Below are 23,446 nucleotides of genomic sequence, written 5' to 3'. Positions count from 1 at the left end.
GCTGGTCCGATTAATTGGGCTCCACCTTCATCTTACTGTCATATCCTAACCGTCATAACAGAAAAAATTATGCAGTCTCACAAAACTAAAAAAAAATGTTTTTTTAGTTTTTTGAAATTGCATATTTTTTCTATGTTATGCATAACATTTAAAGACAACTTGCATAGTAGCATATCATTGTGGAAGCATGAAATATGTACATATCTCCATATGATATGGATAAGGAATAGAAGTGATGTCATGAAATATACATATGATATGGATAATGAATAGAAGTGATGTATTAAGTCATTAGGCTAATATCACTTATCTTAATTTTCTTAGGTTCATATCACTTGTACTCCTTATAAGAGCCCAGGATGATATCACTTGTATTCTTTATTCATATCATGTAGCATATGAGAATGGTATGTACATCTTTGATTTTCTATTGTCCAATCTATAAAAAATTAAGTCATTCACCAGGGTTCTTTCTAGTGTTCCAATTGTAAGACATCTACTTCACATTCCGATTTGTGTTCAGAACGATGGAGAGTTGGATGAAAGCTAACGATGTTTGTCTAATGTACATTTTAAAATAATCGGACTTCTGATTATCTCTGCGTTTTTTTAATGTACATTTTAAAATAAATCGTTATAACATCTAAATTTTTAGCTAAATAATTAAGACATTTTTGCAAGTTTAGTGGACTTAGTAAAATGAATAGGATACTAGTTTTTCTATTAGAAAGAAGACCAATCAAGAAGTTGAATAGTTTTTTTTTAGTCTTTTGGCTTGTTTGTAAGAGTTTGGGAGAGCTTAGAGAAATCCATAACGAAGCCCATACTATCTCTTGGTTCTTGATATCAACTAGTCCTTTGTTCATTAGTTTCTTGTTTCCTAATTAATCGACAATTTTACAGAAGATAAACAGTAAAGGAAATCGTTAATGTTTCTGCCAAATCTCTTATGTGTTGTTCTTAACACTTAAACTCAATTATGCTATTAGAAGAATTAATCATAAGCTTGTGATGAGACAAGATACTAGTTCCATTAGAGTTACCTGGCAGTCCATTCTTTCTGCGATCTCACCATGTCCTAGAATACTATCATCAAAGTCCTGCGATTACAATATTTATTAAACAAAGTTTTTTTGTTAAAGGTTAGATGTGTATCGTAAGTGAAGCATAGCTAAAAGTTGGTGATGTTGATACAGACCTTTGATTTTGAACGCTCTTTTAAACCCGTTAGAAGAAAAAAAACCACTGAAATGTGCTATGATTGATGTGAACGAACTGAGGCATAAAGCATGCCACTGTACAGGGAGGACCTCCGTTTCCTTCAAGGAAACTGTAAAAGTATAGAAGGAAAGCAAAACAAAAATTACCACCCAAACATAAAACTTGATTTCAAATGAAGCCTAATATATAACCGCAATCGCCGGAGTAGATTTGCGTCCAATTCAAATGCTTACCTAGCTCTTGGTATATGGTGATAGTTCCCACCAAACCGCAAGAGGACAGACACAGAATCCTCTGACCGGTTGCTTATTAACAAATCTTCTAATGGTTCATAATCATTGATAGAGAGTCCTCAACCATGATTTCATTTACAATACCATCCACACTCTCTGCCCTTCTCTCTTATTCATCCACATCATCACCAAGTTTGGTAACGTTCATAATAAATGCTGATTGATAAAACCGACAATCCTCCTCCATATACGTTACGTACCAGACATTTCCTGTCTGTATAATACTTTACCGTATAGTTTTTTTTTGTAACACCCCTTGCCATAGTTTGAATGATAAAAGTAAACCGAATCAAACCGAACTTTATTTACAAAGGAAAAAAGAAATAAAGAAAGTTCTATCGGTGGTCACACTGACAATCTGTACGTGTGGAAGAGAATGCAAGCAGAGTAGCAAAAAAAAGCATTGCAAGCATCTGTGAGAGTACACAATTAAAAAAAAAAAAAAAAAAAAACTCAAATATCAAAAAGAAGAAAGCTTTTTTACTTTCTCTTGCAAATGATAAAAGAATCAGCTTCTCCTTCTTCTTCTTCTTCTTTTTCTTCTTCTTCCTCACTCCTCACACTCCAAACCAATGGGATTCGAGAGCTCTTCATCAGCCGCAAGCAACATGAAACAACCACAACAAAAGTCCAACACAGCTCAACAATACTCCGTCGACGCCGGCCTCTTCGCCGACTTCGACCACTCAGTCTACTCCGGCAAGTCCTTCAACTACTCCAAGTCCATGATCTCCCCTCCCAACAACGTCCCCGACGAGCACATCACCGCCTACCTCTCCACCATCCAAAGAGGCGGCCTCGTCCAGCCCTTCGGCTGCCTCATCGCCGTCCAAGAGCCTAGCTTCAGAATCCTCGGCCTCAGCGACAACTGCATCGACTTCCTCGGCCTCTCTCTCGCTTCCACCTCTCAACCAAACCACCTCACCGTCAAGGGTTTGATCGGAATCGACGCCAGGTCCCTCTTCACTCCTTCCTCAGGCGTTTCCTTAGCCAAAGCTGCTTCCTTTACTGAAATCTCGTTGATGAACCCTGTTTTAGTTCACTCCAGAACCACCACCACCGCCTCCCATAAGCCCTTTTACGCTATCCTTCACAGGATAGACGCCGGGATTGTGATTGACTTGGAGCCCGCCAAGTCATCCGACCCGGCGTTGACCCTCGCCGGAGCCGTTCAGTCTCAGAAATTGGCAGTCAGAGCCATCTCGAGGCTCCAGTCGCTTCCTGGAGGAGACATTGGTGCCTTGTGTGACACCGTTGTGGAAGATGTTCAGAGGCTTACCGGCTACGACCGTGTTATGGTCTACCAGTTTCACGATGATGATCATGGTGAGGTTGTTTCGGAGATCAGAAGGTCTGATCTCGAGCCTTACTTGGGTTTGCACTACCCTGCGACTGATATCCCGCAGGCTGCACGGTTCTTGTTTAAACAGAACCGTGTAAGAATGATCTGTGATTGTAATGCCACTCCGGTTAAGGTTGTGCAGAGCGATGAGCTCAAGAGATCTCTTTGTTTGGTGAACTCTACACTAAGAGCTCCTCATAGCTGTCATACTCAGTATATGGCGAATATGGGTTCTATTGCATCTCTTGTTCTTGCTATTGTGACTAAAACCAAAAACTCGAGTAAGCTCTGGGGGTTAGTGGTGGGCCACCACTGTTCTCCTAGATACGTGCCGTTTCCGTTACGTTACGCTTGCGAGTTTCTGATGCAAGCGTTTGGACTCCAGCTTCAGATGGAGCTTCAGTTAGCGTCCCAGCTAGCTGAGAAGAAGGCTATGAAGACGCAGACTTTGCTCTGCGATATGCTTCTCCGTGATACTGTCTCTGCTATCGTGACTCAGTCTCCTGGGATTATGGACCTTGTGAAGTGCGATGGAGCTGCTTTGTACTACAAGGGGAGGTGTTGGCTGGTCGGTGTGACTCCCAGCGAGTCGCAGGTTAAGGAACTGGTGGATTGGCTGGTGGAGAATCACGGTGATGAGTCTACAGGTTTGACTACTGATAGTTTGGTGGATGCTGGTTACCCTGGAGCTGTCTCTCTCGGAGATAAGGTCTGCGGCGTGGCTGCGGCGGGGATCTCTTTAAAAGACTACTTGATTTGGTTCAGGTCTAATACCGCTAGTGCAATCAAATGGGGAGGAGCTAAGCATCACCCCAAGGATAAGGATGACGCGGGGAGGATGCATCCGAGGTCGTCTTTTAAAGCGTTTCTTGAAGTTGCAAAGAGCAGGAGCTTGCCGTGGGAAGTTTCTGAGATCGACGCGATTCATTCCCTGAGGGTGATAATGAGAGAGTCGTTTACTATCTCAAGGCCTGTTGTGTTGTCGTCTGGTGGTAATAACGGTGTGGTGGGGAGAGATGCGAGTGAGCTTACTTCTTTTGTCTGTGAGATGGTTAGAGTGATTGAGACCGCGACTGCGCCTATCTTTGGTGTTGATTCTAATGGATGTGTCAATGGTTGGAATAATAAAACAGCTGAGATGACGGGGTTGGGAGCTGGTGAAGCTATGGGGAAGTCGCTTGCCGATGAGATTGTTCAGGAGGAGTCACGTGGAGCTCTTGAGAGTGTCTTGTCTAAAGCCTTACGAGGTGAAGAGAAGAAGAACGTGATGCTTAAACTGAGAAAGTTTGGTAACAAGGATTCATCTTCTTCTGATGTGTGTGTTCTCGTTAACTCATGCACGAGTAGAGACTATACGGAGAAAATAGTCGGTGTCTGCTTCGTTGGCCAAGACATGACTAGCGAGAAGGCAATAACAGATAGGTTCATCAGGCTGCAAGGAGACTACAAGACCATTGTCCAAAGCTTAAACCCTTTGATTCCACCTATATTCGCATCTGATGAGAACGCTCGTTGCTCAGAGTGGAACGCAGCAATGGAGAAGCTCACCGGGTGGTCGAAGCACGAGGTGATTGGGAGGATGCTACCTGGTGAAGTCTTTGGAGATTTGTGTAAAGTGAAGTGCCAAGATGCACTCACAAAGTTCTTGATCTCTCTGTACCAAGGCATTGCTGGTGGTGGTAATGTACCAGAGAGTTCGGTGGTTGGGTTCTTTAGTAAAGAAGGGAAGTACATAGAAGCATCCTTAACGGCGAACAAGAGTACGAATAGTGGAGGGAAAGTCATAGGGTGTTTCTTCTTCTTGCAGATAATCAATAAAGAATCGAGTTCTAGCTCACCAGAGGTGAAAGAGAGCGCTCAGAGTCTCAACGAGTTGGCTTACATAAGGCAAGAGATCAAGAACCCTCTCAACGGTATCCGGTTTGCGCATAAGCTTCTTGAATCCTCAGAGATTTCAGAGAACCAGAGGCAGTTTCTGGAGACTAGTGATGCTTGTGAGAAGCAGATTGCGACAATAATCGAAGACACTGACTTGAAAAGCATTGAGGAAGGGTAAAAAAACATAACATCTTGAATCTTATTCATCTACTGTTGTTGTTTTCTTTACATTTTGTGTCTGAAAAAGATGAAATGGTTTTGTCAGCAAGTTGCAAATGGAGACAGAGGAGTTTCGACTTGAGAGCGTCTTGGACACAATCATTAGCCAAGTGATGATTATGTTGAGAGAGAGGAAGTCACAGCTCAGAGTTGAAGTCTCCCAGGAGATCAAAACGCTGCCTCTCTATGGTGACAGAGTAAAGCTTCAGCTCATTCTTGCTGATCTTCTGCGCAACATTGTGAATCATGCCCCGTTTCCAGATAGTTGGGTAGGAATCAAGATCTCACCAGGCCACAAGCTTGCACACGACAATAATCCCTATATCCATCTTCAGTTCAGGTATAAACGTCCACTGAAAAATGCAGCCAACCCATTTTCACAAAACAATCATTTTCTCAAACCATTGATGTTGTTTTGATGGTAGGATGATACATCCTGGAAAGGGACTTCCTTCAGAGATGCTAAGTGATATGTTCGAGACTAGAGAAGGATGGGTCACGCCTGATGGGTTAGGACTAAAGCTTTCACGGAAATTGCTGGAGCAGATGAATGGTCGTGTGAGTTATGTTAGAGAAGACGAACGTTGTTTCTTTCAAGTGGATCTTCAAGTTAAGACAAGGTTAGGTGTTGAGACTGGTTCAAGCATATAGTAGAAACCATGAGTTACAAAAGCATATATATAATAAAATGTGATGAATTTTGATCCTTGTGCGGTCTGAATGTAGTAAGTGTACCATTCAAACAAAGCTTCCATTATTTATCATCAATAAGATGTATCTCAAATCATTCCTATGTACATGATTAAGCAAACCAAGACAACCATAACCATCAATTTACAGTACTTTGACTGATCATCATCATCATCATCACCATCTCATCCTAGAAACTGAATATTTACGTTTGAACTAGAGGCAATAAAAGATTCATTTGTATGTCAGCTTCGATGTGTGCTTTGCTCCTGTGAATGCTCCATGTCCATGATGAACTAGTCAGATATAGATATGAGTCATGAGTTAAACTTCAGAAGAAAAAAATCATTTCATGATCATGTCTTTGTTATAAAATATTGTTTACCGGATAGCTCAACTCTGATCCATCAAAGACAATAGGGTGGCAACGTTTGTCTTCGTTCATTAAGCTTGAGTTCTGGAAGTGAGCCATGAGTGCGGTTTTGCCTTGGATCCGGGCATAAGCCAAGGAAGCAACTTTCTCGCTGTTGAACTTATCCCATTTTTTCCCATCAAAGGCCTAACAAACATATCACAACCATAAGGACTCATCCCAGACAATACTCAAAACATTCAAATCAGGTTTTGTACCTCGTACAATGCAATGATGAAAGTAGGAGACACCATGTTGATAAACGCATAACCCACATTGCATTTATTCTACAACACAAGAAAAAGTTAAATCACATGATGTTATAGACTCAAACACGCAACAAAGGTGGTCTTTACCTTGAAATCAATAGGCAGATAGAGAAAATCATAAGTTCCTCTGTTAGTCTCGTCAATGGCAGCTAACAACATCTTCCTAGTATACCTGAGAACAAGCAAAAAAGATGAGTTATTTCAGATCATGATCGGTGCATAGCCAGAGTCGTCAGAGAAGAAGTCTTACTTATTAGGGATGTTTTTAATCATCAAGGTTGTCCGTAAATCTTCACCGCTCATAATCTTACTCAAGTCAAGCTGAAACTGTTTCTTGCTGTCCACTTGGTTCATGTTATTACCGTCAATTGAAGCCGTTGTTGCAACAGGCCACTGGTAAGAAGAGACACTGCCCGTAAACAGTTGACTATGTCTTGGAGAAGACACCATTTTGAAACTTGGGGAACCAGCTTCACGCATGTTTCTTGGAGCTACATTACCACTTGCTCCCCTGAAAGCTGATGAACCCATCGATGAAGTCTCAGAAGACCTCCTAAAGAGTCCAGACGGTGCGGATCCAACATGGTTGGATCCGTTTAGAGCCGAGTATGGAAACATGTGAGCTTTTCCGTTTGAAGAGAACGGATGATTCATAGGCCAGAGTGAAGAGCTAGGGCTTCCCCACAAAAACTCTGATCCAGATAATGAGTTCAAAGAGCCATAGGAGGAAGCAGTACCGTAAGACTGCGTTTGCTGATAACCAGAAGCTTTGTGACTCGTTGGAAACAGATGATCCAAGTGGCTAACTCTTTGAGAATTCAGAATAGAAGAAAGCGTTGGACTCAGTGGAGACCTGCTGAGACTTTGTAGAGGACTGTGATCAACAGGGCTGTTACCCCAGTAGTTCCCAGCAGGAGAGCTGGCTAAAGGAGAGTCAGAAAGATTCAGGTAGCTGCGTGAATCATCTTGCTCATACTCTGGATTCATTTGCAACATCATGCTAAAGAAACCAAACAAAAACAGAAATGATATTAGTTCATAATAGTTTTTATTCAGAGTTAGTTTTGTTAGTAAACACTCACTTGCGACGAGCACCACCAGGACGGCTATGTTCAAGCTTGATACGCTTTCCAGCAATGTCAGTCCTGTTCAAAGCTTTGAGAGCTGACTCAGCCGATCTAACGTCAAAAAATTCAACAAATTTGTGATGCCTCTTATTTGGTGTTTCCCTTATCTGCTTTTTTTGTCACAACAATAATAACTTACACAAACGTTAAACCATTTATTGCAAACCTCTAAAATATAAAAACCTAAAGCAAGCAAAAGCTCATCATCACCTCCTTGATCTCTCCATAAGCTCCGAATATGTTTTCTAGGTCTTTGTTTGATACTGATGGAGCCAAGTTGAATACCACAAGAGTCCCTTGATTAACATCTTTCTCTGATGGATTATCCTATCAAAATGAAAAAACATCATTAATGTAAATTAAACCTTAGGGGAGTGAGAGAATATTTAAAACCTTAGGGATTGAGAAGTGTATGTCAAGTTTCCTCCCTTTAAGCAGCTTGCTTTGTAACGCTCGCATAGCTGCTCTTGAAGCACGGATATCGTAGTAAGAGACCATTACAAAACCCCTATGCTTGCAGGCTGTATACAGAGTTCGGATGTCTCCATGTTGCTGCCAAGATCCAATCATTAGACTTATGGTAATGGTTACAAAAAGAAAAAGAGGAGAAGTTACCTCAAAGATAGCTCTGAGTTCTGAATCATCAACGGTGCTGTTAATATTCCTAACAAAGAGAGTCCTTGAAGGGTGTTCACCATAAGGATGTTCGCCAGCAATGTTTTGGAAAATACCATTTGCAGTTTTGGAGTCAGCAAAACTCGTTCTTGGGAGGTCAGACTCTAGTTCAAGACCTCCTCCACTACCAAACAAATCATACTCTTCCAAGTCATCTAATGTATTTGGCAATGAGGTTAAGTTTATCTCATCCATTAGACCAGCAAGAAGCTGTTCCTCATCCATTGGATGTGAGTCATGATCATCATTGAAATGGTTTAACCCGGAGGCAATTTGATCAAGAGGATTGACTGCAAGAAGAGATAAGTGATTAGAACATAACAATTTGAAAGAAGAGGGAGGTTTGTGGGTTAAGTAAAAGTACATACGGTTTTGTTGTGGAAGAAGAGGCAGAGAGGTGGAAAAGAAGGAAGTGTTATCACTTGAAGCATTGGAGAAATCTCCATTTGGGATATTCATTTGGTGAAGAATGATTATCAATGAAACCTGCACTTTGATTAAGATTATGAATGCAGCTGTCCTTGTTGATTAGCTTAGAGATGAGCAGAGGAAAATAAAATTTTTAATTTCTACAAACACTAAAACTATAATTCTGATGAGGTTAAAACGCTAATCAAAGTCTAATTTCGAGAACTGAAGCTTGGAAAACAGTAATAAAAAAAAAACCTTAATTTGAATCACTGAGAAGGTTATAACAGTGATTGATCATCCAAGCCAAGCCAACAAGTCTATGATTGAAAAGAAACCAACTTTCACCAATTCGATCACGAGCAAGTTCAGTTTGAAATTAGGGTTGAAAGATCGAAACTTTTTTAAAAAAAAATATCAGAAACTATTAAAAAAAAAGCCGAAACTTTAAACAGAGGAAACAGTAAGAAGAAGACATAGGAGGAGGACAAAAGAATGAGAAACCTTTTGTTTTGTTTTGTTTCACTCACGATCACACGTTACCGAACCGCTTTTCTCTCTCTTTCTCTCCCTCGCTATGTCTCGGTATATATATATATGCAACATTGGTAAACCAGAATATAATTTTTATTCCCCTATTATTTTTGTTTTTTCAAAGCATTTAAAAGGGGAATCTTTATTGGATGGATAGAGAGAGAGAGAGAGAGAGTCATGAGCCCCAATAACAATGGCGAATGATTGAAGTAACAAAGGACCAACTGGTAGAGGAAACATTTTCCAACTCTCTCTCTTTTTTAAAAAATTTCAACAAGTAGGCATGTGGGTTCAGTTCGTTTAGGTTTACTTCCGAATGGTAACTGCGGTTTGAGCGGTGTGAGACAAACGGTTTAACTGCGGTGCGGTTTTAACAGTTATAAAAACGTATAGATATATGGTATATGTAGAGATTTTTGTTACTGTTAACTGCAGTGCGGGACGGGTCGGTTTGTAACATTCGAAGCCTCAGTCTTGGTTAGTTCGATTTGCTCGAAAATTTACCAAATTGAATCAGAAAAATTCAGCCCAAATACATTTCCTAAACACCGAACTTTATATTGTAACAATAAATATAAGACATATATTTACTAGTATTATGTAACATAAATTTTTGTATAAGCTTTCTCATTCTGCGGATCTCTACATAGTTTTATATTAAAAATAGTAAATAATTATTACATTAAAATGTATAGATTGTCAACATATTTATAATTAAATAAGCTTGTCGATACATCTTATCTATTAAAATAGATAAATTGTCAACATATATATTTTTTTTTTAAATAGATAAATTGTCAACATATTTACATTAACCAATCTAAGGAAACAAAATCATTGGTACATTTGGGAGATTTGGGAGAGAAGTTTTTTTTTTGGTAAAAGGGGAGAGAATTTTAGTGAGAGAGTCATCAACAAAATTTACAACTTTTAATTGTTAATCAAGGTCCAGCCCGCTTTTTTTGTTCCAGATAAAATTAGGTCCGTCTAGCTCATTTGGGAGCCATTTTATTTTTTGTACTCGAGCCATTCATGCCGGTTTGACATCTTACCAGTAGATATAATAATACCCAATAACTATTAGTCTATTACATAAAATGGAACTCATTTTATTACATGTGTAAGATATTAAATTCCAAGAAAGAAGAAAGCAAAAATCTACATATTAGGTTACAGGGTAATGTAGGCCCAAAACAAATATTTTATTGGGCCAAAAACAAAGCCCATTATCTTGTGTCATAGGAAACCCTAGTTATCTCCTTTAAAACGCATTTTAGGTTTCTAGCTGCTGTTTTCAGAGTCTCCCGTCGCATTGAGATCAACCTTAGGAAGCAGCAAAAAAAGAAAAGAAAATGGCGGTCCCGTTGCTTACGAAGAAGGTGGTGAAGAAGAGGTCTGCCAAGTTCATCAGACCCCAGAGCGACCGTAGAATCACCGTCAAGGTAACCACTTTCTCCGTTCGATCTTACAGAACCATTACTTGTTCCTTTTAGTGGACCATTCTCTATCTGTAGAAACGTTACGATAATTAACTTGTCTCTGATGAAATATGGTGGCTGACTTGAGTATCAAGAGAGGTTTGCATCTTTAGGACAAAACATATTTTTTTTGTCTTTAATCTTTTGTTTTGGTTATTGTCTCTGTGAACACATTGTTTGTCTGATTTTTTCAGGAGAGCTGGAGGAGGCCAAAGGGTATTGACTCAAGGGTTAGAAGAAAGTTCAAGGGTGTGACATTGATGCCCAATGTGGGTTACGGATCAGACAAGAAGACTCGTCACTATCTCCCCAATGGATTCAAGAAGTTCGTTGTGCACAACACGAGTGACCTCGAGTTGTTGATGATGCACAACAGGACCTACTGCGCTGAGATTGCTCACAACGTTTCGACCAAGAAGAGGAAGGCTATTGTGGAGAGAGCTTCTCAGTTGGATATTGTAGTTACCAACAGGCTTGCTAGGCTCCGTAGCCAAGAAGACGAGTGAAGTAACAATCAAGCCATTTGGGATTTTACTTGGTTATTTTTTTTTGGTTTGTTGCATTTCCCTTTTGTAAGACGATTTTGTTTATTGTTTGTGTTTGCAATCAACAAAACATGAGTTTTGGTTTTAGGCAGACTATTTTAAGACCGGTTCCTAAACTATTGCAGTTCAGTTTATCTCAAAGATTTAGCCTTTTTGGTCTGCAATTATCTTATTAGAGTTTAGCCGGAATGAATTCAACTTTTTCAGATTGCACAACTCCAAGACCCGTTGGATTTATCAGTGTAACGTAAAGTCTCTGCGAATAAATAAATGAGAACAAAAAAATGGTATCTTGACCAAACCCGAACAAGTGAAAGCCCAATTTAAAAAGGCCTATTAAGAGATTGTTAGCCCAATATGCATATGAGAATGTTAAGCGAAGAAAACGACGTCGTATCTTGACCAACCCCTTTACAAGAAGAAGTTACATCGTTCGGAGAAGAGAAGACGGAGACGGAGAGACGATGGCGGTAGAAGACACTCTCAAGCCTAACGTCCCTACGGAAGAATCGAATCCCAATTCTGTAGATCACTCGATCGATCGATACCATGAGGAAGGCGACGATGCCGAGGAAGGAGCGATCGTAGACGAATCGAGCAAATCCGCCGTCCCTGAATCGCATCCGTTGGAGCATTCGTGGACTCTCTGGTTCGATAACCCTTCCGTCAAATCAAAGCAGACGACTTGGGGAAGCTCCTTACGATCCGTCTTCACCTTCTCCACCGTCGAGGAGTTCTGGAGGTTGGTAGCTTTACAACAATCTTTTTCCTTCTTAATGTAATTCCACAATCTGGGTTTTGTTTAGATTTCGATTTCTCACAGGAAAGTTATCTTCTTTATGGGTGGGTTTAAATCTCATGAAGTCACTGTTCTTCTCTGTCTATGAAGAATTGCCTGTTTGGTGTTTGAACAAACAGTTACTTGTTGGATGCTATTTTATTGGCTTCTTATTATATGTGACATTGCAGTTTGTACAATAACATTCGGCATCCGAGCAAGTTAGCTAACGGAGCTGACTTGTACTATTTCAAACACAATATTGAACCTAAGTGGGAGGATCCTATCTGTGCCAACGGAGGCAAGTGGACTATGAACTTCTCTAGGGAGAAGTCTGATAAGCCCTTTCTTTACACCGTATGTAACTTGACATTCATATAGTTCTTGTTTCACACCATCCAGTCTCCAGTCTAATCGGGTTGTTGTTGTTGTTGTCACTTATAGTTGCTTGCTTTGATTGGAGAACAGTTTGACCATGGAGATGAAATCTGTGGAGTTGTTGTTAACGTTAGAGCTAAGCAAGAAAGGATATCTATTTGGACTAAAAACTCTTCCAACGAAGCTGCTCAGGTACAAGACAAAAAAAGAACCCCCATCGAACTGTGTATCTCTCTCGGTCTGAAAAAAGGACGTGGAAATTTAATTTTATTTAATGTTACAGGTGAGCATTGGGAGACAATGGAAGGAGTTTCTTGATTACAACAGCAGCATTGGTTTCATCATCCATGTAAGAGTAGAGTGTTTCAGTTGTTGCTAATTTCTGTTTTTTTTTCTTCTTTGGATCGCTCACTACTTGTTGTATTGTGTGTATTGGTTTGGTTTCTCTTCAGGAGGATGCGAAGAAGCTGGACAGAGGCGCAAAGAGCGCTTACACTGCCTGAAACCTAACAACCTCTCAAATATTTTCACCTTTTCTATTACAGTTTTTGCATGTGGGAGATCTCTTTTTATATCATCAAAACATGACTTGACTGACACTTTCTTTGTTCTCGAGTGTTGATTGTCAACTATTTCATTTACTACTAGTATATTAATTACTTAGTATGTTCTTCCTAAATTTATTTGTAGTGCCTTGTGTTCCATCTCTAGACACATCAAGAACAAATTATAAAACCCACTTGTTCAAAGTTCAAACACAAGTTCAATTGATAAAAAAACTGATAAATATTTCAAGAAAAGTTGGGCCTTAAAAGCCTGTAATCTTTTCATACATTAAATTGTTTAGTTGTCAAGGGTCCATGTACATTGGTCTTTTCGGCGATTCATGACTAACCGCGATGTTGTACCGGTTTCTTTAAGATTGAACATGATTATTATAGTATTAAATCAAAGATTTTTTATGGGTCTATCGACCTTTTTTAACGATTTATGAAACTTTCGACATGTCGACTCGTATATTTTCAAAGACTAGCTAGACCTTCCAATAAATATTGTTTAGCATTGAACCGATTTAACTCGGTTTTTGACGGTGGCCGGTTAAGTAAGATGTGAGTGTCGGTAGGAGATCTAAACTAAGGAGAAATGGAGAATCGTCAACTGTCTTAAAAGGACCACTTGGGACGACAAGATCTTGACTCGCAAGCCTTTTTTTAATTGCAGAATATTAAGATTACGCGGTTCAAACCTACGGTGTTTTATGCAAAAGTTTAACAATATGGTTTCGATCTTGTTTAATATAAAGAAAAAGGTATGTTATGTACAAACTTCAAGTGTTTTTTTAATTCCAATAATGGTGAAACCAGTTAAAATATTTTAAAGATCCTTTACATAAACAAACGCACAAAAGGGTTTGAAAAAAAAAAAAACATATGGATGCATGTGCAAGACCAGATCTAAATCTATGACTATTGTAATAATATTGTTGAGATCTTACACGCATTTAATTCAATCATTTTCGTAAACACATTTTTTTTTCAAATTAATTAAATAGAACGCGCCTTCATCAAATCTCGATTAGTGAAAGAGGAAGAAGACATCATTAGTTTAGTGACTTTCTCTCTCTGTCACACTCAAAGCTTTATACTTTCTGCAAGCTCATCACTGAAACAGAGCTAAAAACCAGAGATCTGAATAAGGGTTCATAGATTTGGAGTCTCTCTCTGCAACAAGAAGATCTACATCAACCAGGTAACTCTAAAAGCTCATCTTTTTCAACTAGATCCTTTCTGGGTTTTTGATTCCAGTTGCTAAAGTTAGACTCTTTAAACCTCTTTCATTCTTTAAATTGATAAAGTCTAGTTTTTTAGATCATTGTTAGCTCATAGTAGAGTGTGTTTTACTGAGATTTGTTATAAATGCTTCAGGAGAGAGTTTCAATGGGTTCTAAGAATAATCCACCGAGATCGAGAAGTTCACTATCTCTAATCCTTGTGGTTGGTCTATGCTGTTTCTTCTACCTTCTCGGAGCATGGCAAAAGAGTGGGTTCGGTAAAGGAGACAGCATAGCCATGGAGATAACAAAGCAAGCTCAATGCACCGACGTTGTCACTGACCTTGACTTCAAACCTCATCACAACACAGTCAAGATCCCTGAAAGATTAGCTGATCCAAAACCAGTTTCTTTCAAACCCTGTGATGTGAAGCTCAAGGACTACACGCCTTGTCAGGAGCAAGACAGGGCCATGAAGTTCCCGAGAGAGAACATGATCTACAGAGAGAGACATTGTCCTCCTGAGAATGAGAAGCTCCGCTGTCTTGTCCCGGCTCCTAAGGGTTACATGACTCCTTTCCCTTGGCCTAAGAGCAGAGACTATGTTCATTACGCTAATGCTCCTTTCAAGAGCTTGACTGTGGAGAAGGCTGGTCAGAACTGGGTTCAGTTTCAAGGGAGTGTGTTTAAGTTCCCTGGTGGAGGTACTATGTTCCCTCAAGGTGCTGATGCTTATATCGATGAGCTGGCTTCTGTTATCCCAATCAAAGATGGTTCTGTTAGAACTGCATTGGACACTGGATGTGGGGTATGTTCATGTTTTCATTTCTCTATGGAGATCTTGTTTTCATTTCTTGATTCTGACTAGGCCTAGGCGTTTTTAGCCCAAACCGAAAAAACGAAACCCCATCCGAATCAGTATACAAAAATATCCGGATGGGACTTAAGAGCTTAGTGCTTTCGGGTTTCGGACTAAACGAGGATCCAAAAAAATCCAAAATTAGTTAAATATGTAGAGTATTTTAAAGATTGTATAGTTTGTTTTATTTGTTATTTTGAATATTTTTTAGTTAGTTTAGGTAGTTTAACTAATTTTAATTAGATTTTTAAACAATTTATATATTTTGAGTATCTTTTGTCATTTTTAAAATTTGGGTTATTTTAGACACTGGTTATACTCGGAGCCAAACCGAACCCGACCTGAAAATTAGTCAAATCCGAACGGGTCTTATGAGCATAGTACTGAAAATCTGAAAGGCCTGAACGCTAATGCGGTGCCTAATTATGACTTTTTCCAATCTTGTAGGTTGCAAGCTGGGGTGCTTATATGCTTAAGAGGAATGTTTTGACTATGTCCTTTGCGCCACGGGACAACCACGAAGCACAAGTACAGTTTGCTCTTGAGAGAGGTGTTCCAGCTATTATAGCTGTTCTTGGATCCATTCTTCTTCCTTATCCTCCAAGAGCCTTTGATATGGCTCAATGCTCTCGTTGCTTGATACCATGGACTGCAAACGGTAACTATATCAACCAAACAAAACAGGCACAGATTCACAGTTTAAATAACTCATAATGGTTTGTTGTCTTTGCTTGTATCAGAGGGAACCTACTTAATGGAAGTTGACAGAGTCCTGAGACCAGGAGGCTACTGGGTTTTGTCAGGACCTCCCATCAACTGGAAAACCTATTACAAGACGTGGAACCGAACTAAAGCAGACCTCAAGGCCGAGCAGAAGAGAATAGAGGACATCGCGGAGTCTTTATGCTGGGAGAAGAAGTACGAGAAGGGAGACACTGCTATCTTCAGAAAGAAGATAAACGATAGGTCGTGCGATAGATCAACACCGGTTAACACGTGTAAGAGAAAAGACACTGATGATGTCTGGTACAAGGAGATCGAAACTTGCGTAACACCCTTCCCTAAAGTATCCAACGAAGAAGAAGTTGCTGGAGGGAAGCTGAAGAAGTTCCCTGAGAGGCTATTCGCAGTGCCTCCGAGTGTCTCCAAAGGTTTGGTTAGCGGCGTTGATGCGGAAACGTATCAAGAAGATGTTAAACTGTGGAAGAAGCGTGTGGGGAGGTACAAGAGGATTAATAGCTTGATTGGTTCGACTAGGTACCGTAACGTGATGGATATGAATGCTGGTCTTGGTGGGTTCGCTGCTGCGTTGGAGTCTCCTAAGTCTTGGGTTATGAATGTGGTGCCAACTATTACTAAGAAGACGTTGAGTGTTGTCTATGAGAGAGGTCTCATTGGTATCTATCATGATTGGTAATAAACTCTCTACAATACTATTAAATGGTAATCTCTAGAGGTAATAAACAAACAGTTTTTTTTAAGATCTTTGCTTTTTGAAATCTTTGCAGGTGTGAAGGGTTTTCAACTTATCCGAGAACATATGATTTCATTCACGCTAATGGTGTCTTTAGCATGTATCAGCACAGGTAAAGATTATAAACCCTATAGCAAAGAACTTTCCAAGAAGTAGCATTTTCTTAACTTTGACCCAAAAGCTACAAACTTTTTGAGAATTTAGCAACACTTAATTAGGCATGGGCATTCGAGTTCTGATCGGTTTTTCGGGTTCACCCCATTCTGGTTTTATATATGTTTGGATCGAGTTAGGTTAATAATACTTTGGTTTGGTATATTTTATAAATTTGTCTAAGACTTATTTTGGATCTCATTTCGGGTTCGGATAACTTTTAGATATTGTTCAAAATAAACATTAAATTTAGTATCTGAGATACTTATTTAGGTTCAGAATACTTCTTTCAGATACTAATTCAGATTTTCGGATCATTTGTTTTGTTATCCGGATTTTCGGATTTTTCGGGTAATAACACATTGGGTCAGGTACATTTTTATAGCACCCTACAGGATCCATTCGGTAATAGCACTTCGGATCCTGATTTTTCGGTTCAAGTTCAGTTCCTATCTTGGATTTCAGATATTTTGGCTAGGCCTACTCTTAACACTAAACAGCTAAGAACTTAGTGAGAAATATTAGAGATAGCTGCTGATGAATGGTTTGTTTTTCCATTTCGTAGCTGCAAGATTGAGGACATTCTTCTTGAAATGGATCGGATCTTACGGCCGGAAGGGATTGTGATAATCAGGGATGAGGTTGATGTTTTGAACGATGTGAGGAAGATTGCTGATGGAATGAGATGGGACACTAAGTTGATGGATCACGAAGATGGTCCTCTCGTTCCGGAGAAGATTCTTTACGCCGTTAAACAGTACTGGGTCGCCGGCGACGATGCAAACAATCAGTCATCGTCTGCTGATAGTAGTGAAGAAGAGTAAAGAAACTCAGGTATTGGTTTCTACAGTTCTTGTAAGTTTTACATATTTTACGATATTTGACCCCCAAAGTTTTGTTCAGTTCAGTTAAGCCCACAATGCGTTTTGGTATTTTATCAGGTGATGTTTAAAAGTTGGAAATGTGAAGCTATTTTATGACACCTGGAAAATTCTTCTTATCAAAGGAATCAGAATTTTCATGAAAGAAAGGGGTCGAAAGTTGAATTACATTATAGATGTTAAGATGAATATGTGCATTTATGTTTGTTTTTTATGTATTTGAAGGAACAAAAAATAGTTCCTTGTGTCATTTTTTTTTTTTGCAAGATAGTTGAATCCTTGAACGTTTTTATGATACTATGATGTGAACTTACAAAAATAAGTCAATAATTAGTTCTTTATAAATAAATTATTAATGGAAACTTCTGGACAATTTAGAATGATTTTAAATATAAATCGTTGAGAAAAATATCAATAGTAAGTTCATTATTGACATTATTGTAAGGAAAAATGGATGCAGACGTCGGAATGTTGTACGTAAATGGGATCTTACTGTTTTGGAACAAAGCCATGGTTGTCATGGGTCAGCTTTTGTCTCATCACTTATCATCATACAATATGCATCACGCACTAATAAAAATATACATAAAGTAATATATATACATGTCATTACATGATCATAGACTATCTGATGATATAATGATTGGAAGAAGACTTATCTTCACGTCAATGCGATTCCAATTATGATTGCCCACTAAACTTAAACCTTAGTTCCATACATTAGCTAGACGATCAGGTTAAAATTACAAGCCAAATTTTTAATCTTAAAATGTGTATCGACTATCACTGAAATTAGTTAATTAAACATAAGATCATTACAAGTATCAAGATATTTAGTCTTCAAACATGAAAATGAGTCTTCCAACCATTATATCATCAGATAACTTATGTTTTACAATATTTTTATTTCTTTGTTATTTAAGAATCTAAATCATAAAACAACTGTCATATAGCTCATTACATATATGTAAAATATAAACCGAGAGTTATTATATACCTAATTTATTTACCTAACAAAAGAAAAACAGATCGTCGCACAAAAAAAAAAAGGAAAAACAGATCAGTATGGTAGTTTGGTACACAGCCAAGGGAAGTAGTTTTTGGCCAAAGCACTAACACAATAATTATATCAAAATACGCTAATTATCTAAAAGAACGCTTTTATAGATGGCAAGACACGTGAAATAAAAAGCGCTTTCACGACCACGATCTTAAGTTTATCTTGTGTCGGACTAATAAAATCGAATGATTCAAACATGTACTACTAACTACTTAAAAGAAAAAAATCATAGTAAACTAAGAAACTAGAAGCAATTGTTTCAATCTCATAGTAACGTAAGAAATTTCAAATTCAGTTTCTACCCCGCTGAGATATAAACGTATCATTTTCACGTAAAACTACAAAAGGCGAGTTGAAAAAGATGTGTGGCTAAAACAAAAAGAGAAGAGATTATGGAACCAACAAGAGCATTGGGAGTTTGGGACACCTAAAAAGTCAGAACTTCAATCAATTATATATATATATATAGAAACAGAAATTTTGACAAATGTTGGTTGTCCGTTTCATGTCCCATACAAAACATAAAGAGTACATATATATCTCCTTGTTTGATTCTCAACCTTTTCTTATCAAGTCTATAAAAAACATTTTTATTAGGTGTTTAATACGTATAAACCAACTAGTTTTGCTGACAAAAAAAAAAACAACCAACTAGTTTTAGTTAACATCCAATCCGAACTAAATCTATACTATCTTGGACACCTAAACATATCTCGAACTAACATAGTAAAAATTGAATAAACACTCAGTTATTTTCTAAGTCATAAAAATACTTGATTGATATCCCTAGTTCAAACCGAAATCAGTAATATCAAATTATATATATATACATATAAATGATTAAGACCTAGAGTCAAACCAAAACTATAATCATATGAAATAATGAAACTGATTAATATGGATTAGTAAATTAAATTTTGTTGTATTAATCAAATATAATCACAACTATAAAATAACAAAGCAACTTATTATATTATGGGTTGTAAGATTTGTTTTTGCATTTGTTGAGAGATTATGATCTAAAGCTACAAAACCAGTTCACCAACCAAACAAAAAGTTACAGAAACCACATTTGAATATGAGGCCAAACTGTGGGCAGTGCAATAACTGTGTGCTATTTAGTTTCCATCATCTTTGTTTTTATTTATCAGAGGCTCATGTCAATTGTTTTTGGTTTATTTATATTTTTGGCTCAATTAAATAAATTGTTACACTTACCTCGATTGGTCCGTTATGTACAAGCTCGTTTCAATATATAGTGGACTAGTTTTTTTTTTCACAACAAAAAGTCTCTTTCAGTTTCATCATCATTAAAAAGTGATTAATTTTTTTAAATATAAATATGATTATTTACAAATAATAAATCTAACTTTTTACAATATTTGGAAAATATAACACATACTAGTACATAATATATTAAACTGAAAAAAAAAATATCTTGCATATGAAGATCTTCAGTACATTTGCATTCATCAATTTGTATAATGTTGATTACCAAAAGTAAATTGTATAATATTCATATTTTGAAATAAAATCTAAGACATGTTGTACAAATGCTAAACATTTGATTAATCGCTGGATTAATTTTGTCAAACAGGTTAGACAATAAAGTACCCTTTTAAGCTTCTCTATGTTTGTATAATTTTAACATTACATAGGAACTTGTAACTCTGTGAACAAGTTGAAACGGTTTAGTATAACCTGGAGTATAACTAGTGAAGCTATCTATTTTGGCTATGCAAATGATAGCCCACTGTGCTTTTGTTTTTTTTAACCATGGACTTACTGACCATTTGGGTTAAAGTATATTTAATCACTTGCCTAACAGCCCAAGAGCATTTCCACTCCATTATTATTTTCATCTTTATAATAGCATTTAGAATTAAAATTGCTCTAGTCACCTCTATTTTTTCCTTTTATAATAGATATTTTTATTTTTCTTCTATTTATAAAGGAAGAAATAACATTCTATTACTTTTCTACTATATTTAAAAATTGTTATTTTATCGTAATATATTCGAGCATATCTCACCTCTATTATATAATTCTTCTAATTTAGAGGTCAAAATAACAAAATACATTAGAGATGGTGTAAAAGCACTTCTTCACCAGTGCTGTTTTTTTTTCCTTTAAGGAGATACCAATGAGTAAAAAAGACCACCAAATGGTGAAACTTTTTTTTTGTTTGCTAAAAACGAAATGGTGAAACTTTCTAAAGTAAAAGCAAATAGTGAAACTTCTATAAGACTATTCTTTTCAACAAACCAAAAAAAAGTCGCATTGATGAATCTACATCTCAGACTCCTAGTGTGTGTGTTGATGACGATGAACTTTACTGTCCTTTAGAAAAAAAAAAAGAAATCACAATTGGATATAGTCAAACTATAGTTTTTCAATTGCCGTTACAGAAAAAAGAACATTACGATTTAATTGGTTGTGGTATATGCCGGACGACAACAATCAATGTTATTTGTAGTGCTACTTAACAATCAATTACTACAATAATGACAATAGAATATAATAAACACGAAACCAGCCTTCGCGTAGTTTGAATTTTATAGTTGAAATGCGTCATTTTGTAAGCTGAAGTATAAGTTAGACAGGATATTTAAAAGGAAATATGATGTTTGGTTAAATCCAGTTGTTGCTTTGAACACACACATATGTCATCATAAAAGTTGCGCAATGAGTTTGAAAGATTGAACCTCTGTAAAAAGGTTTTCCCTACCTTATATTGATATATAACTATTTCCAAACATATAAAGAGTACCACCAAATAAAAGTCAAGATCTACGAGATATATTTCTAACTATATATTTATAGTTCTATTTTTTGACAAAGGATATATTTATATTTCACCATGCAAACAAGTTTTTATGGAGATGGAACTAAATTAAATTATTCCGATACATAGTCCGACGAGATTATAAATCTAAGCTTTGGATCTTCAAGGAATTAAAAATACGTTGTTTGATTGTATCTCACCAGGAAAACCTTCTTGTTTTTAGGTTTTATATTTTTATAAAAGGTCAAATGGAACCGAATATGGAAGGTTTTAAAAGTTCTATATATATATATATATTACTTAGGGTATGACTGGTTTTCCCGCTACCACCCGCAAACGCAGCTTTTGCGGTTGGTAGCGGTTGCTGGCGTTTTGCAACAATCGCTCAAACCGCTCTAAACCGCTCCAAATCGCTCCAAATCGCTCTGAACCTCATAAATTCAAAAGCTGGTTCCAGCTAGCGTTTGCGGTTGCGGGCGTTTGCGGGAGGATAAAAAAAATTATTTTTTTTCCAAAACAATATAAATACAAAAATAAAAAAATTTAATAAAAAAATTAAACTGAAATTATAAAAATGCTAAAATATATCAATTAAATTTTAATTAATATTATAAAACTTTAAAATAAAAATATTTTCTATATTTTTAAAAAATTTAAACTATAACTTTCTAAATATAAATTTTATATTTATTATAATATTATTATTTTTGATATTTTTATAATTGTATAAAATGTAAATATTGTTAATTTATTATTTAACTGCTGCATTTGGTAGTTAACCAGTCATAAGTATCCCGCAAACGCACAAATTTCTAACCGCATAACCAGTCGTACAAATCTCTTAAAACCGCTAGAAACCGCAACCACCCGCATCCGCAAACTCCCGCAACCGCAACCGCAACCGCTGCGGTTAAACCAGTCAGGCCCTTAGTCTGTGTGTCTTTGTTTTTTTTAAAGGTATGGTCTAGTTTTTTTTAATAGTAAGATTTCAAGACGAAAATCTATAATTTCTTGAAGATATTAAGTCTTTAGAAACTTTTGTTTAAATAATAAGTTTTTTGTATCAAAATAGGTTTGATAATTAAACATTTTACAATATTTCTAGGCTACCACATTTTAATATGCATTGTTTAGTTTGTTATGTTTGTGGGTTTGTTCTTTAATAGACCAAATATGTTTGATTTAAAACGCTTGTTGTGTTTGCAAATTATTTTAGCTAAATTATTTATAATTTGAATAGATTTTCCTTCAACTTATACTTGATATTTTTGTGTATTATTTTGATTTTCTTTTCACACGTAATATTTTTTTTTATTTCATAAATCCTTTTGACTGGGTGTAAATGGTTATAATAAATTTGAGAATCTGATATTGTTTACTTTTCTTGCAGTGTTTTGAAAACCGGACCGGACCGGCCGATCAAACCGGTTCGACTGTGATTCATTGAATATACCGAATCCGGTTTAGTTTGAAACCTATATTTGAAATAATCAGTAAAAAAAATTAAAAACTGGTAAAATTGGTGGTGCGAAAAAATCCAGTTCTAAAAAAATCACCACATAATTAATATATTTGTAATTGTTATTAAATTTTAATATTTTATAATCAACGTTTGACTATTAATATTTACTTTTTTCATTTATTTCTATTTTCTTATTATGTTTTAAAAAAATCTCGCTTTGGCTCTTAGTTGTAAGAATAAATAAATGTTGTAATTTAAACGGCCAATCATTTGTGTATCTCATTTTTAACTTTTCGCCTTTTTACTATATATATATATATCTAGATTTATGTTTATTAATTATTTTGTCTACTCAATGAAAAAGAATAAAAACGTATCATATATATAGCTATTATTAGTTCTAAATAGTGTAAATATATGATTATATATTTTAATTTTTGAAAGATAAAAAATCTGGATTGGCTAGTTGAACCAGTCCAACCAATTAATCAATAGCTATATCGAGTTGGTATCTAGTCTAGTTTTCAAAATATTGTTTTTTTTTTTGTTAAAAACATTATGAAATTAGTTCCTGATTTTGAACCCGAAATATGTCGAACTTGCAACCTTGTGAAATGGAGTCGGAATAATTTTTGGTAAAGTACCTGGCAAAAAAAGAGTAAAATATTTCATTAGAGAAATTATCACAAAAAATTGAGAGATTCTAATGCTATGTGTCATCTTCAAAATAATCTAAATCATTTAAAATGTAGAT

At 36.6% G+C, this 23,446-nt stretch overlaps 5 protein-coding genes across 6 annotated transcripts; 4 read left to right on the top strand and 1 right to left on the bottom strand.

Moving 5' to 3' along the window:
• Positions 1-1,975: 1,975 nt before the first annotated feature.
• Positions 1,976-5,740, top strand: LOC106360866 (phytochrome E). The gene is made up of 3 exons (XM_013800536.3): positions 1,976-4,908; positions 5,000-5,293; positions 5,379-5,740. Exons 1-3 carry the CDS (start codon positions 2,087-2,089, stop codon positions 5,602-5,604), a joined length of 3,342 nt encoding a protein of 1,113 aa, XP_013655990.3. The 5' UTR covers positions 1,976-2,086; the 3' UTR covers positions 5,605-5,740.
• Positions 5,686-9,224, bottom strand: LOC106422945 (protein MEI2-like 3). 2 transcript variants are annotated; one of them, XM_048782209.1, is made up of 11 exons: positions 9,039-9,224; positions 8,495-8,612; positions 8,067-8,416; positions 7,845-8,003; positions 7,662-7,778; positions 7,407-7,558; positions 6,575-7,324; positions 6,412-6,496; positions 6,274-6,342; positions 6,029-6,202; positions 5,686-5,939 (listed from the first exon to the last, which is right to left on the bottom strand). In XM_048782209.1, the coding sequence occupies exons 2-11, from the start codon at positions 8,583-8,585 to the stop codon at positions 5,889-5,891; spliced, it is 1,998 nt and encodes a 665-aa protein (XP_048638166.1). In that variant the 5' UTR covers positions 8,586-8,612; positions 9,039-9,224; the 3' UTR covers positions 5,686-5,888. The 2 variants fall into 2 exon arrangements, with proteins under 2 accessions (XP_048638166.1, XP_048638157.1); XM_048782200.1 differs by lacking the exon at positions 9,039-9,224 and adding an exon at positions 8,793-9,028.
• A 1,064-nt stretch (positions 9,225-10,288) lies between these two features.
• LOC106360872 (60S ribosomal protein L32-1) lies at positions 10,289-11,178 on the top strand. Its single transcript, XM_013800543.3, has 2 exons — positions 10,289-10,510; positions 10,741-11,178. The coding sequence occupies exons 1-2, from the start codon at positions 10,421-10,423 to the stop codon at positions 11,050-11,052; spliced, it is 402 nt and encodes a 133-aa protein (XP_013655997.1). The 5' UTR covers positions 10,289-10,420; the 3' UTR covers positions 11,053-11,178.
• A 318-nt stretch (positions 11,179-11,496) lies between these two features.
• Positions 11,497-12,926, top strand: LOC106360870 (eukaryotic translation initiation factor 4E-1-like). Its single transcript, XM_013800541.3, has 5 exons — positions 11,497-11,833; positions 12,061-12,226; positions 12,314-12,439; positions 12,531-12,596; positions 12,700-12,926. The coding sequence occupies exons 1-5, from the start codon at positions 11,556-11,558 to the stop codon at positions 12,748-12,750; spliced, it is 687 nt and encodes a 228-aa protein (XP_013655995.2). The 5' UTR covers positions 11,497-11,555; the 3' UTR covers positions 12,751-12,926.
• Positions 12,927-13,783: 857 nt separating this feature from the next.
• Positions 13,784-17,747, top strand: LOC106360868 (probable methyltransferase PMT14). The gene is made up of 7 exons (XM_013800539.3): positions 13,784-13,996; positions 14,173-14,826; positions 15,325-15,535; positions 15,618-16,290; positions 16,386-16,463; positions 17,070-17,338; positions 17,446-17,747. Exons 2-6 carry the CDS (start codon positions 14,185-14,187, stop codon positions 17,326-17,328), a joined length of 1,863 nt encoding a protein of 620 aa, XP_013655993.2. The 5' UTR covers positions 13,784-13,996; positions 14,173-14,184; the 3' UTR covers positions 17,329-17,338; positions 17,446-17,747.
• Positions 17,748-23,446: the final 5,699 nt, after the last annotated feature.

Source organism: Brassica napus, chromosome A1 (genome assembly GCF_020379485.1).
Source record: "Brassica napus cultivar Da-Ae chromosome A1, Da-Ae, whole genome shotgun sequence".
NCBI lineage: Eukaryota > Viridiplantae > Streptophyta > Magnoliopsida > Brassicales > Brassicaceae > Brassica > Brassica napus.
Note: the sequence above shows the minus strand (reverse complement) of the source record. Positions and strands in the feature narration are given on the sequence as shown.

What these genes read in the sequence shown, in the direction of transcription:
- LOC106360866 (XM_013800536.3), top strand. Translation starts at nt 2,087, where the DNA reads ATGGGATTCGAGAGCTCTTCATCAGCCGCAAGCAACATGAAACAACCA. An exon ending in TTGAAAAGCATTGAGGAAGG is followed by an intron (nt 4,909 to 4,999) that starts GTAAAAAAACAT and finishes TGGTTTTGTCAG; the next exon opens with CAAGTTGCAAATGGAGACAG. An exon ending in TATATCCATCTTCAGTTCAG is followed by an intron (nt 5,294 to 5,378) that starts GTATAAACGTCC and finishes TTTTGATGGTAG; the next exon opens with GATGATACATCCTGGAAAGG.
- LOC106422945 (XM_048782209.1), bottom strand. Translation starts at nt 8,585, where the DNA reads ATGAATATCCCAAATGGAGATTTCTCCAATGCTTCAAGTGATAACACT. An exon ending in TCTTCTTCCACAACAAAACC is followed by an intron (nt 8,417 to 8,494) that starts GTATGTACTTTT and finishes CTCTTCTTGCAG; the next exon opens with TCAATCCTCTTGATCAAATT. An exon ending in ATCTGCCTATTGATTTCAAG is followed by an intron (nt 6,343 to 6,411) that starts GTAAAGACCACC and finishes CTTGTGTTGTAG; the next exon opens with AATAAATGCAATGTGGGTTA.
- LOC106360872 (XM_013800543.3), top strand. Translation starts at nt 10,421, where the DNA reads ATGGCGGTCCCGTTGCTTACGAAGAAGGTGGTGAAGAAGAGGTCTGCC. An exon ending in ACCGTAGAATCACCGTCAAG is followed by an intron (nt 10,511 to 10,740) that starts GTAACCACTTTC and finishes TGATTTTTTCAG; the next exon opens with GAGAGCTGGAGGAGGCCAAA.
- LOC106360870 (XM_013800541.3), top strand. Translation starts at nt 11,556, where the DNA reads ATGGCGGTAGAAGACACTCTCAAGCCTAACGTCCCTACGGAAGAATCG. An exon ending in CTTCCAACGAAGCTGCTCAG is followed by an intron (nt 12,440 to 12,530) that starts GTACAAGACAAA and finishes TTAATGTTACAG; the next exon opens with GTGAGCATTGGGAGACAATG. An exon ending in GCATTGGTTTCATCATCCAT is followed by an intron (nt 12,597 to 12,699) that starts GTAAGAGTAGAG and finishes GTTTCTCTTCAG; the next exon opens with GAGGATGCGAAGAAGCTGGA.
- LOC106360868 (XM_013800539.3), top strand. Translation starts at nt 14,185, where the DNA reads ATGGGTTCTAAGAATAATCCACCGAGATCGAGAAGTTCACTATCTCTA. An exon ending in CATTGGACACTGGATGTGGG is followed by an intron (nt 14,827 to 15,324) that starts GTATGTTCATGT and finishes CCAATCTTGTAG; the next exon opens with GTTGCAAGCTGGGGTGCTTA. An exon ending in ATTGGTATCTATCATGATTG is followed by an intron (nt 16,291 to 16,385) that starts GTAATAAACTCT and finishes AAATCTTTGCAG; the next exon opens with GTGTGAAGGGTTTTCAACTT.